The 12,287-nt window shown below is 43.5% G+C and overlaps 1 protein-coding gene across 2 annotated transcripts in view; it reads right to left on the bottom strand.

Annotated features, from left to right (window-relative positions):
* NRK (Nik related kinase) overlaps window positions 1-12,287 on the bottom strand; it is a 91,402-nt gene that overhangs the window by 37,919 nt on the left and 41,196 nt on the right. Inside the window, exons 9-15 of one of the 2 annotated variants that reach the window (XM_085230957.1) lie at window positions 11,541-11,619; window positions 11,005-11,180; window positions 8,260-8,332; window positions 7,746-7,941; window positions 6,741-6,908; window positions 5,809-5,973; window positions 2,245-2,397 (exon numbers count right to left, since the gene is read on the bottom strand). In XM_085230957.1, the coding sequence (XP_085087083.1) occupies window positions 2,245-2,397; window positions 5,809-5,973; window positions 6,741-6,908; window positions 7,746-7,941; window positions 8,260-8,332; window positions 11,005-11,180; window positions 11,541-11,619 (1,010 nt within the window). The remainder of the gene's footprint in view (window positions 1-2,244; window positions 2,398-5,808; window positions 5,974-6,740; window positions 6,909-7,745; window positions 7,942-8,259; window positions 8,333-11,004; window positions 11,181-11,540; window positions 11,620-12,287) is intronic. The other variant, XM_085230958.1, reaches the window with a different exon arrangement.

The following is a 12,287-nucleotide window of genomic DNA, read 5'->3' as shown; positions in this document are numbered from 1 at the left end:
TTAGCATCAACAGCTGCTGCCAGCCAGCAGAATGAAATACAGCCCTTAAGAAGATTTATAAATTGCCCATCGAAGTTCATCTGGTTTCCATGCTAACACAGCAGGTAAGACCACGGATTGGCTTCTCCCTGTCCACATGGTCCCTACCTGCTGGATCACTGACCTGTGTGTGGGTAACAGGGCAGTTCCCAGCAGGGAGGGAAATCACACAGTAATGACTATAAATTGCTGCTTGCTATTACCCCTAAGTAACGCTATCACTTAACATAGCATTAAACTTTTATTATGTAGTTTCTATCAAGGAATGTGAAAGAGGGTGATAAACTCCACTTTGTTCCTTACCACTCCCTGAACAGCTGGGAGAAGTGCTACCAAACAAAGAAGCCCCAACAAGGTGCAAAGGGACAAAGTGACATAACGTGGGCAATGTGGGAGGCATGGTCATAGCCATGCTAGGATGCAGCTCCTTTCACCCACAAAGTGAAACCGTAACAGGGCAGGACTCCCCTCTGTACAGTTAGTGTGCTTCTGCAGAATTCCTGAAGTATGTGCTTTATAGCTTCTGTTATAGGGCCAAAATATTCACCTGAAGGGAGCTGCCCAAGGCTAAGATATAAGCAACTTATTTTAGACCTCGCAGCAGCTCTCTAAGGAGTCAATGCTACAGCTGTCGATTTAGACCAGTCACAAAACTCATGACTTAAGCTGCCAAATGTGCCATGGAAAAAAAAGGATGTGAAAAGATACACAAATATTTTCTCAAGGTAATGCTATTGGGTGAAACTGGGCCTTTCCTTTCCCAACAGCTGTCCATGTTGATTTTGCCATCACCACCAGGACCTGAGGAGGCCACCAGCCAGCTATTACCTGCCTCATGCAGACTCACTCCAGGGCATGTGCAGAAGCAGGGCAGTAGAGCACTGGGCCTGGAAGCCTGCCGTAGGGGAACCCTGGCACTGGGAGCAGGAGGAGGCACAGGAGTTTATTTGTTTTCTGCTTGCTGTCTTGCTTTTCTTTTGTTTATACATTCTTACAGTCCCTTCTGAAAGAAAAAAAGTAACTGCAGTCTAAGCTACTCATTTCAAACACTGTCAAAAAACAGGATGTTGAAAGGAAGTTGAGTTTTTGGGCACAGTGGGTACTCTGAATTTGCACTCCTGGAGATGATAGATAGAGCAGGAGCTAAAATGCTTCGAGGAGGATTCTACTGCACGACTTCCCCAGGATGTTCTCACTGTACAGGTAGAGAGATCTGCTTAGGTACCACTTTAGATATGTTTAACTCTGAAATTTTTGAAGTGATGTAACAGATTCAAGTGACAGATGTTGGGTGATTTCTGTCAAACTGGTAAAAGTATACAGAAGCTGCAGAGCTAAGCACAAAAAACAAGGAGAAAACGCTTAGAAGCACCCTGGAATAAGGGAGGAGTGAAAAGCTCAGTCTGGGAGGTGGAACGACAAGAAAGTATGTAAAATACTTCGTATCTCAACAAGAAAGTAAGCACATAACCACATGCACAAATAAGAAAGATCATCTCAGCCTGTAGGCCCATCATAGGACAGTATATTTGTTGGGGTACAGTGGATGCGCACAACACAGGACACAGAGCACATCTATTTTTGCACTCAGGAGTCCCTTATGCACGTTTTCAAGTATTAACTCTTATTCACAGGTGTGGGCTAGAAGATCTAAAAAATGCTGATGCAGAAATCGAAGACTAGAAACAGGACTTCACAGGCCTGCCATGCTCTACCGTCAAGCAAAACCTGACTCTGCATTGGTAACTAGTCCTCATTCCATCTCCTTATACTTGTAGATTATTTCATAAGACCACTAACAATCTTGCTTCTGTACCTAGTCTTCAGGGATACAAATTTTGACTTTAGAGTTGTTTTGTAAACTGCCACACATATTTATGGCACCATATAAATAATACATCATCCAGGGGCTATAACAGCGCAGTCATTCAGGCTTTTTATGAAACAGTGAAGAGTAATATCAGAGAGTCAGCAGTCAGGCATCAAGCATATAAAAATAACTGTTATCTAAACCTATGCTGCAATGCATAAGTAAAACTCCACTTGTAACTTAGCAGCACAAGGTGGCACTGAAAATCGGAGGCAAGCTCTCATGGGCCTCCATTGGTTCCCATGGCAGGAGTGAAGGGAACCAGGCACCTTCCTGCTCAGGCACCTTCCTCCCCGTGTCAGGGCAGTGATACCACACCCGTACTCACACCATACCTGCACTAAGACGGCTCTCTGCAGCGCAGGGGTGCAGGGGCTGGAGCTGCTGCCAGAGCCCACCCTCGCCTGTGGCATGGCGTCGTGCCCCAGCGCCGCAGGCCACTGCAGGGCAGGCTGGGTGCCATCACTTCTCTTTCTTCGGTCCTCGGCCTGCGAAGGAGAAAAGAAGAGGCGTGTTGTGCACTTGGCTTCATGGCCTGGATGCTCTCCAATGGCAGCACAGAACCGCACAGACTCTGATGGACCTCCCTGCTGAGGAGGTCCTGCTGAGGAGGTCAGCCCTGGCACAATACAAACCAGCACTGCCTCTCCATTTGCAACTCTATCTTTCTCATTAAGTTTCCAAACCACAGCAGGACAAGGGGCACCTGACATGCCTGAGCTGCAATCTGCTTTATTCGAGGCTATTCTGCTTGCTGCAGGCTAGGATTTTAGCTGGGAGGAACCATCTCTCTGCATTTATTTACCTTTGACAGCACGCAACCTGTTTTGCTGTGAATTTATTACCCTCTTCTACAACACTGACTTTACTGCAAGCAGCTTTCTATGTTGAGACACTTCTAATGCTCTGTTGTTTGGTATGTTAACTGCCCTATGGAACGGACAGGGAGACTTCTTGTCCTTCTATGTCCTGAGGGCACTGTTATTACAAAATCTCCAACTCAGGGTTCTGACCCCGCTGCTCTTCCCAGTTTCATTCCCATCTCTAGCATAAATCTTTAGCTCATCCTCTGATTTAGCAGCTGAGGAACTCTAACTTTAGCAGCTCTACTCTGCAAGCAAGAGATTAATGCCACCTTGTACCCAGTTGTCTCTGTCTGGATAGATGTTCTTAACGGTGCCTCTCAATATATCTGGGTGTTTGTGCCTACAGCAGGGGAGTAAGCATATTCTGAATCCAGTCTAGGACCTGCTGAGAAGGTGGAAATGATTCCCCTTAGTCTCACAGATCTTAACTGGGAGCAGAGGGAAAGCAGCTTTAAAACATATTAGACAAGCAACCACAGCCAAATATTGAGAAATTCTAGCCGTGGTGAACTGAGAAGTTACATTACTCTCGAGGCCAGATCTTCATTACTTGCAACTCCTAACAACGAAAGGCAAATTTGACCAAGAAGAAGAAAATGTAAAAATTAGAGTGGTTTCACTAAACTAGAAATGATAATTTAACTTCCACTTCTGCTCTCAGCAAGTATTTGCATGCAGCATATTACGATCCACGTGCAAACTCAAGAAGACACTCCAGGCTTCCAGTGCCAGCACTGAGCACTAAACTTCATGTTCCAGCACCAAACTCGAGCTCAGAGTCTTCCCCCAGCTCACCAGCTGCGGTGCCGCTGGGATCAGATACAGCACAGGGAGAGAGCTCACATCTGCACACAGAAGGGAAATCTGCCCTGACCTGCCTGCCACAGGACGAGCGAGATGGCAAAGATGAGAAACTCCCAAGAAAAAGTCCCATGGCCCCAAATGTTAAACTTGAGGTTTTGGAAGGCTGTAGGATATTTTTTGATGGTTTTTAATGCTTCAGCTCAACAGTAATTCTGGAGGTCGTTAGTTTCCTGTATCAGTAGCTGGTCCTGGAAATGCCACTGAGAACCAAAAACCATGGAAAAAAAGAACTCACTCTACAGTATGTTGCAGACCTCTCCCAGTACAGGAACAGGCATATTTTTGGCTAATAAACCGCTAAGGACCAATACTAGCAGGAACAAATTCATTGAATTATCACTGTTAAAAACTTTAAAGCATTTCTGACTCATAAATAGTTATGTCCGCTGACATCACTGCAAAGCATCAAATTTCACAACAACAAAAGCAACCTTGTTGCATTAATTAGGATTCAATAGAAGGATCTGCGTCTTCCAAGAAGTTTTGAGATTAAGAAGTACTGTAAAACAATTTGTCCTCAAAACCAGAGTACATGATGGTACCCACCACTGTCATCAGTACCAGCATCACACTATGAACCTAAGGGGCCGATCTGTGGATGTGATTTCCCTTTTGTTTTCCTACTGTTTTCCTTCCACGTGTGCCTAACTCACCTGCAATTACTAATATTTTATTTCACCATTACAACAAAAGCTAACAGTGACCGCCTACACTAAATTCCACAGTTCATTTCATTCTGCTATAAAGGGGTCACTTAGAAAACGCATGACAAAACTACAGGAGAGTGAGCTGACATTTTACAGCTCTTTTGACTTATAGCAAAATGGAAAAGAAAGTTAAATGAATTAAACAGAGTTGCATTTTCCTCCCACCCGCCAAAACCTAGCAAAGTATTTCAATGACTTAGATGTCATGAATTTAGTGAAAACCGCTTACTGCTCTGTCCACACCCAACTTTCTCTCCAGCCAGAAGAACATCCCACCCTCTGTCACCAAATAAACAGCGATTTCCAAAAGAGCTCATTCAAATTTCAATAATGACATGTTTAATCAGTCAATGCAATAAAGCCTTAGGGTCTTGGGCATTTTTTTGACAGTTAAGTTTTACTTCAAACAGCATTAGACATTCTATTGTTTTCACAAACTGCTGCTCTAACGAGGGACTTAATATCCTTTGTTCTGTTGATTTCACATTGCAGATTAGCTGTTTGCATGCTCCATCCAGTTACTGAAATTCATCATGTCAATAATCCTACCAAAAAGTGTTTCATTTCACTGCTTATCATCACAGAAGATTTCACCTCAGGGAGCCAGCTGCACGTAGACAGAGGTGACATCAAAGAGGGCACCTGCTTAAAAGCTGCAGCAAAAAGTTAATAAGCAGCACTCTGCATTCCTTCTACAAACTTATGTATGTGCCTGGTTTGGGTATTTATGAAAGATGCTTTGCTGCCACCCCTGAGGAGAGATGTGTAAGCTGCTGAGGATTTTGACACTGACCAAGCCAAGTTCTTTGCTCTGGTAATGTGAAATCATACCAGCTACAGAGACAGGTTCACATACCTGTGAAAAATAAGTAACAGGAATGGTGAGATAACATATGTGAAATGGACTTGAAGCTTTTAAGTAGAACAAGTTGCAATACAGAATATTTCAAAGTTAAAAGAAGGAATGAAATGGACAAGAATTCTTACTGAAGACTCTATGTGTGCCCCTTATCCACCAAATCTAATCTACCTAAAATCTGAGGAGAAAAGGCATCACAGTCTGACATCAGTGACAAAGAGACCCATGCCTGGGAGGCACAACGCTATTCTGTGTCTACATCAGTTTTGTGAACCCAAAAGTCAGGCAAAGACATCTGTTAAAACCTCAGATGACACTACCTTAATTCTCTTTGGGAAACAAGAGAATGACAGCTAGCTGACCAGAGGGATCATGATTCCTGGTTCACCACAGCCAAACACTTCTTTCAATTCGAGTAGAAGTGACAGACACCTAACCATTCCTTTTCCTTATTCTCTACATTAATGGAGGCAAAAGGATTTACTGTAGCCTAATTGTGTAGGAAGACATAGGTCTAGCTGTAAATGTAAAGATCAGACTGTACTCCAGCATCACCACAGCATAACAAACTGCACCAAAACACTACAGTGACTGAGCTGGTACCTCTTTGGTTGTGTTGCTTGATGGAAGATGTACTGCTGAATTTGAACTCTTGGAAGGCTCCTTCTTCTTCTGCTTGTGGTCATGCTGGAGAGACAGCAGCTGTGTCTGATCTTTGGGGAGAGTTCGATGCCCCTTCCTGTTGTGCTGCACCTCTTCCACCTTTTTCTGAAAGCAGAATGATGAACATCAGAGAGAATGATGCCTCGAAGGACAACTGAGGTGACTGCTGAGAATACTGGCTTTTCAAAAGAGCAAAGTGAGCACAGCTGCAGCCAGACTGACAGAAAAGCCACAACTCTGGGGAAAAGAAAGCAAAAAACTCCAAATGCTCAACGTTTGGCTTTTGGAACAGCACAACAGAAAACTGCATTTTTTCTTTTTACTTTTCCTAAAAACAGGGCTTTAATTAAACACTCCTTGAGTGCCTCTTCTTGATGATGAATCAGCTCATCTGCTGCAACTTTAGGATAACACTGCAGTCAAGGTATCAGACTTGACAATGAGACCTCAGCATTAAAGTAACCTCAATTTCATTTTTACTTTGTGAGTAAGAGACTATCCTTTGTACAACCCAAAGCAAAACTGTAGACTCTGGAGATTTAAGCTTAAGTTGAGCTCACGCTGGAAACTTTCAGGGTAAAGGTACCTTAAATCAGATTAAAGTGACTGAAGATAACTTCAGCAAGGAGAAACAGCAGTGACAGAACTGCCACCCTCAAGGAGAGGAAGTGCCATTGCTGTAGCTCAAGGGGGTAACTCAGTAAGTAATTTGCACCCAGAAAAGGTTGTATTTGAGAACAAGAGGCAGTTAATGCATTAAAAAGTCATTCTCTGATCCGTGACTCAGAGGATGGCAACAACCCCAAGGGGACTGAGAAAGACACCTACAGGAACAGGGAGCTGCAAATTGCTGCCAGCAAACCCTTTCATACCTGCTTCTTTTCTGATTTCCTCTGCCCATCTGCTATGAACCGTTCATCATCTTCCACAGCCCTTTTGTCTTCCTTACACCTCTCCTCTCTCCTCTGAACATCCTTAGCCTCAGCCCACCTCTGCTCGCACTCCTGCTGCCTTCGGAGCTCCTGCTCTCGCCTCTGATGCTGGAAGAGAGCCAGGGAATAACACTGCTTATTTTGTTTCCCTTTTGTACCCACCAATTATTTATGCCAGTAGTCATTAATCACAAGGCTCATTTCCTGAGGTGCAGGCAGTAATACGGGATACCCGACCACAGCACAGCAGGAGCAGACAGCCACAGATTGCCACCACAGTAACTATCAAATATGAAATGAAACCTTTGCCCTTTTGGCAGCTGAGGGCTGATTTGCCATTCATTTAGGCAAGTACGTGAACTTTTTTTTTGTGGTTGACAGCTAATCTTTCTGTCATTTTGAGAAGGAAGGGTTTTCTGAGAGTCCCCCAGTTTTGCTGGAACAGCATCATGCTTCACAAATGCCATTGCTTGCACAATGCCTGAATTTCATCAGATGCTCCTGAGAAGAGACCCGTTGATGATTTAGCAATGCCTGCCACTCCATCATGTGTAGGACAGCTGAAAAGGCATCTTATCTTGTAACATCTTAAAAAGAAGCAGAGCCAGAACTCTGGATCAGGAAGAGCGATAACAACACAACAGAAAGAAAGCAGGACCTCTCTCCCCACCTGCCTGGGCTTCTTCAGCCAAGCTCAAGAGAAATGTCCTGCATCTTCAGCTCACAAAGCTCAGGGCAGGGTTGTCAGCAGAAAAAGAACAAAGCCCTTTTTATAACACTTAATATCATTATGTTCAAAAGTGATACATTCTCCCAGAGTTAAAGATTGCATGACAGGTTGTACTGACAATTTAGCACAGCCTTCTTGCCTTTCATAGCCTACTCTCTACAGGCACATTTTTCATTTGTGAGGGGATGTGGAATAACAATGCAAGCCGTCCCTACATCCTCCAGCCTCCTCCTCTGCTCTTTCTGCTGCTCGATGCGTTTCTGCCGCTCTGTCAGCAGCTGCTTCTTGTATTTCTCCTGGTCCTTCAGCTGCTGCTGCTGGCGTTGAGGGTCAGAACGGTTTTTGTTCTCCTGCTGCAGCCTCAGAAACTCACGACGGAGCGTTGACTCCCCAGGGAGATTAACTATGGAGCTGAAACAAAATACAAGTTTCAATATGACTAAACATAGCATTAAAGCAGGGAAAATACAAGGAACTGCTTGTTGTCCCTGTGTTAGCAAATGGAAACGATTTGATAAATCTCTGCCATGTTGACTATGCATCTGCATGCAGCAGCTTGTTACGCTCAGCATTTATATTCAATAGCTACAAAACAGTTAAAGCTATCAGAGTGGATACAGTAGATAAGGGATTTAGAGTAAGGTAAAAAAGCAAATCTGCGTGAGGAGAGCAGCCTTCAGTGAGAACAGGTTGGCCAGTCAAATTTTATATTCTAATCATAAAATTAACCTTGGTTCTCCTTCATCTTCATTCAGCTCATCATCTTCCTCCTCACTTCCACTGTAATCATAATCTGTTTCCTCTACCAAAAAAAAAAGAGAGAAAGAGAGAGACCAATAAATGCCAGTGGAGGATATTGTTATTTAAGATGTTATCTTGAACTTGGCTTCTGAGCACTAAAACTGAACTACATGGAGCTCATCAGGAATTTAAAAGCCCTAAGTTGCACTAAGAGGCTGAGTGGACACAGCAGAAGATATTCAAATATGCAACACAAAGCCTACTTCAGATCATGGTCAAAGGGCCCCTTTACATGTTTTCACTTTTTCCCCTCACTAACTACACAGATTTTGCAAAACTAACTTGCTTTTACAATCTGCAATATGATAAGCTAAGCCCACTGCAATAGCCAACCCTCCCAACATCAGCAGCAGGGTTGTTTCATCTATAAATTTAGATATGATATAAAAGACTTATATGACCTTTTCTGCTACTGCATACCTGCTGCATAACTAAACTGAGGCCTTATTGAATCTGTGTTTCTTTTTGTATTAAAATGAACAATTTTAATGGGGATAATCAAGCAATGTTAGTTTTGACATCGCAGTTCAGGAGAAGGTGACCCACATTTTTTACTCTTTTCAAGAGTGCCATGGTTCTCTTCAAGAGTACCATGGAGGTAACTCATAAGGGAAGACTTCAAATTAGCATGCCATACAGCTAAAATACAGAGCAGGACCAAAGTGGGACTTACTTAACTTTTTTTGGCATCAGTATTTTGAAGCGTATAGTCTGGCAGTTTCACATTGTTCTTTCAGGGGAATTTTGATTAAAACCAGCACTTTCCAGGTCCAACTGTAAACTTATCAACACGTGATTGTTATCACCACATCTTTACTCCTTTAAGTGCATTCGTGAAAACCTTTCAACAGGATGTCTTTCCATTTGAAAGTGCCCACAGCTGAAAGAGGTGACAGAATTTTCTACAGTGGAGTGACAGTAGGTGTGGACAAAGGAAGGGCAACTGATATAGCCTATCTGGATACGTGCAAGGCTTTTGATATGGTCCTGCACCACATCCTTGTCTCAATATTGGAGAGATATGGATTTGAAGGCTGGATAAAGAATGGGTTGGATGGTTGCCGCCAGAGAGCTGTGGTCAATGGCTCTACGTCCAGGTGGAGGCTGGTGACAAGTGGTTTGAAGGACATGGGGGTCCTGGTAGACAAAGAGCTGGACATGAGCCAGTAGTGTGTGCTCACAGCCTGGGAGGCCACCAGTATTCTGGGCAGTGTCAGCAGAGGGCTGGCAGTGGGCAGGGAGGGGATTGTCCCCCTCTGCTCTGCTCTCACGAGGTCTCATCTGCAGTACAGCATCCAGGCCTGGGGCCCCCAGTGCAAGGAGGATGTGGGGCTGTTGGAGTGAGTTCAGAGGAGGCCATGAAATGCTCACAAGGCTGGAGTACCTCTCCTGCAAAGAAAGGCTGAGGGAGCTGGGCTCGTTCTGCCTGGAGAATAGAGGGCTCCAGGGAGACCGCACTGCGACCTTCCAGTACATGAAGGGAGCTTACAAGGGGAACCAGCTTTTTACCTGGTTTGATTGTGACAGGACAAGGAAAAATGGCTTTAAACTAAAAGGAGAAATTTAAGTTAGATGTTAGGAAGAAAAACTTTACTCAGGGTGGTGAGGGTCTAGAACAGGTTGCCCATAGAAGCTGTGGATGCCCCATTCCTGCCGGTATTCAAGGACACGCTGGATGGGGCTCTGGGTAGCATGAACTATTGGATGCCAACCAGGGCATAGTAGGGGGTTGGAACTGAATGATCTTTAAGGTCCCTTCCAATCCAAGCCGTTCTACAGTTCTACAATTCTATGACTACTGGAGTCAGTAAACTTACAATGCAACACCAATTGCATTTTAAGCACAAATATTCCTATTGTCAAATCAATACTTAAGAGTTTAAAAATTAATTTATCATCTTTACAGCACTTTGTGAGTTTGCCCTCATAGTCACTAATCTCCACACTGCCCCTCCCATTGGTAAACACACAAGAGAATGAGAGGTGAGAGGGTAGGGAAAATAACAGGTCAGCAGGCTACGTCACTCTCTGTTGCACATCAAACTGTGCACTGACATATGGACCATTCTCACTCCAACCCTGCTTCTTCCAAGTTTTGCTCTGAAGAATAAGGAACCAGCTCAATTTCTCTCTTTTACTTCATGCATCTGGTATAAAAACCAACCAATTATACCCGTGTGCGTGTCACTGGATCTTGGAAGCTTTTTCAAGGACTTGTACACTCCACTACAAAATGCTTCTGCCTCCAAAGAACTCACAAGCTATAATTAATTTACTTGCTGCATCACCATATAAAGGTATCAGGAACCAAGAGATGAACTGAGATTAGGAAAGGCTCACGGAGTACAGTTTAGATACTCTATTTAGAAAATAGAAGCCTAAGCATTACTTGGACTCTGGTCACATTAGCATTTGGGTTGTGTTCAGTGAACCAGCATCAGTTAACTCTTGAAGACTTTAGCATTACATACCACTGTGGATCAAGGCTGTTGCAGAGATTTGCAAAACGACCCCACTGCTACCAGCAACAAAACTTCCTCAGTTTTCTGTGGTACCAGTATTTCAGGTGTATCTCCTTTTTACTCCACCATCAAAAATCAGAAAAGGACCTGCTATTTGCAGTATCTTTTATTTTCCTCTCCCATTTTTTTTTTCCTCCTTTTGCCACATTACCCTTTTCTCCTTTCTTCTTCCTGGTCCTATCCAGGTGGTCTTTCAGCATGATGCGCACTTGCCGTTCATTCTGCATGTCTCGGATAAAAGAGTGCTTAAGCAAGGTTTCAGTGGACGGACGATGCAAATAATTTTTTACAAGGCAGCTTTCAACAAAATTAAGGAATTTCTTTGACCTTAAAAAGACAGAAAAACAGGGTACAATAATAAACCTTTCCAATTGGTTTGCAAAGCATTGCCCCAGAGTGACATAAAGCACTACATTTGCAAGGCTTCATTTTGCACTGGGACTAAAACTGCAGTCACTCATGTCAGCCTTCAGTGACTGCAATGGATGCTGCAGATCATCCAGAGATGGAAAGAACAGGGTTGGTTCCCAAAGGTAAACTACTTCTGCACCCCAGCACTACAGACAGTGGAGGAAAGACAACACAGATCATTGCAGGATTTAATAAGATCATGATTTCTTGGACCAGAGAGCTAAAAATCATCGCAAGCCTGCTGCTGCAGAAATTACACTTTGCACATCTTTTTACCATTTTCTGGATTTCAGCTTTGGGGGCGGGTTCCGTGGGATGAGGAAGAGTGCTCTCATGGGGTGCATGTCACACAGGGCTGCAAAGGAGACCACAGGGTTAAGTACACATCCCACATCCAACCACTGCCACCCAGGCAGACCCAACCACTTCTCCCACTTCCTACAGCACAGCACCTGCTGCGGGACCTCACTGTTAGTGCAATTCATGCTACAGCCAAAAAATGAAGTCTCAGAGTACAAAGAAAGCTTTCACAATGATGCACTGTTATTACTGGTTGCACGAGATTTAGTTGAAAGAAAGGCTGCATGGTAACAACGAATGCAGCTTTATTCTGATTTTTATATGTAAGGCTTCGAAAGGACATTATAAAAACTCACAACATTAGTATATCAAGGGGTAATTTTTCATAAACAGAAGTTAAATTTAGGATTGAAATACATATATAATTTAATATGTTTTGTTTATGGTTCAGATAAACAATAAGATACATTTTCATCAGACTCTTAGCTGTATCATTCATGGCATAAAAGAAAATGTAGGATGAAGAAATGTGATGCAAATTGGAGAGCTCATGAACCGTGTCAGTGGAGCAGAGCATGATGGCTTAGCACATATTTCATCTATTCTGTGTTTCAGGAGCAGGAGCACCGTTATTAGGCAATTTGCAACAGATCCTACCAATGCATTCAGATGCTGGTTTCTTTCCAGCCCGCTGTACTTCTGCTCAGTGCTACTGTTACAGAA

This window comes from Meleagris gallopavo, chromosome 9 (genome assembly GCF_905368555.1).
Source record: "Meleagris gallopavo chromosome 9, MGAL_WU_HG_1.1, whole genome shotgun sequence".
Classification (NCBI taxonomy): domain Eukaryota; kingdom Metazoa; phylum Chordata; class Aves; order Galliformes; family Phasianidae; genus Meleagris; species Meleagris gallopavo.
Note: the sequence above shows the minus strand (reverse complement) of the source record. Positions and strands in the feature narration are given on the sequence as shown.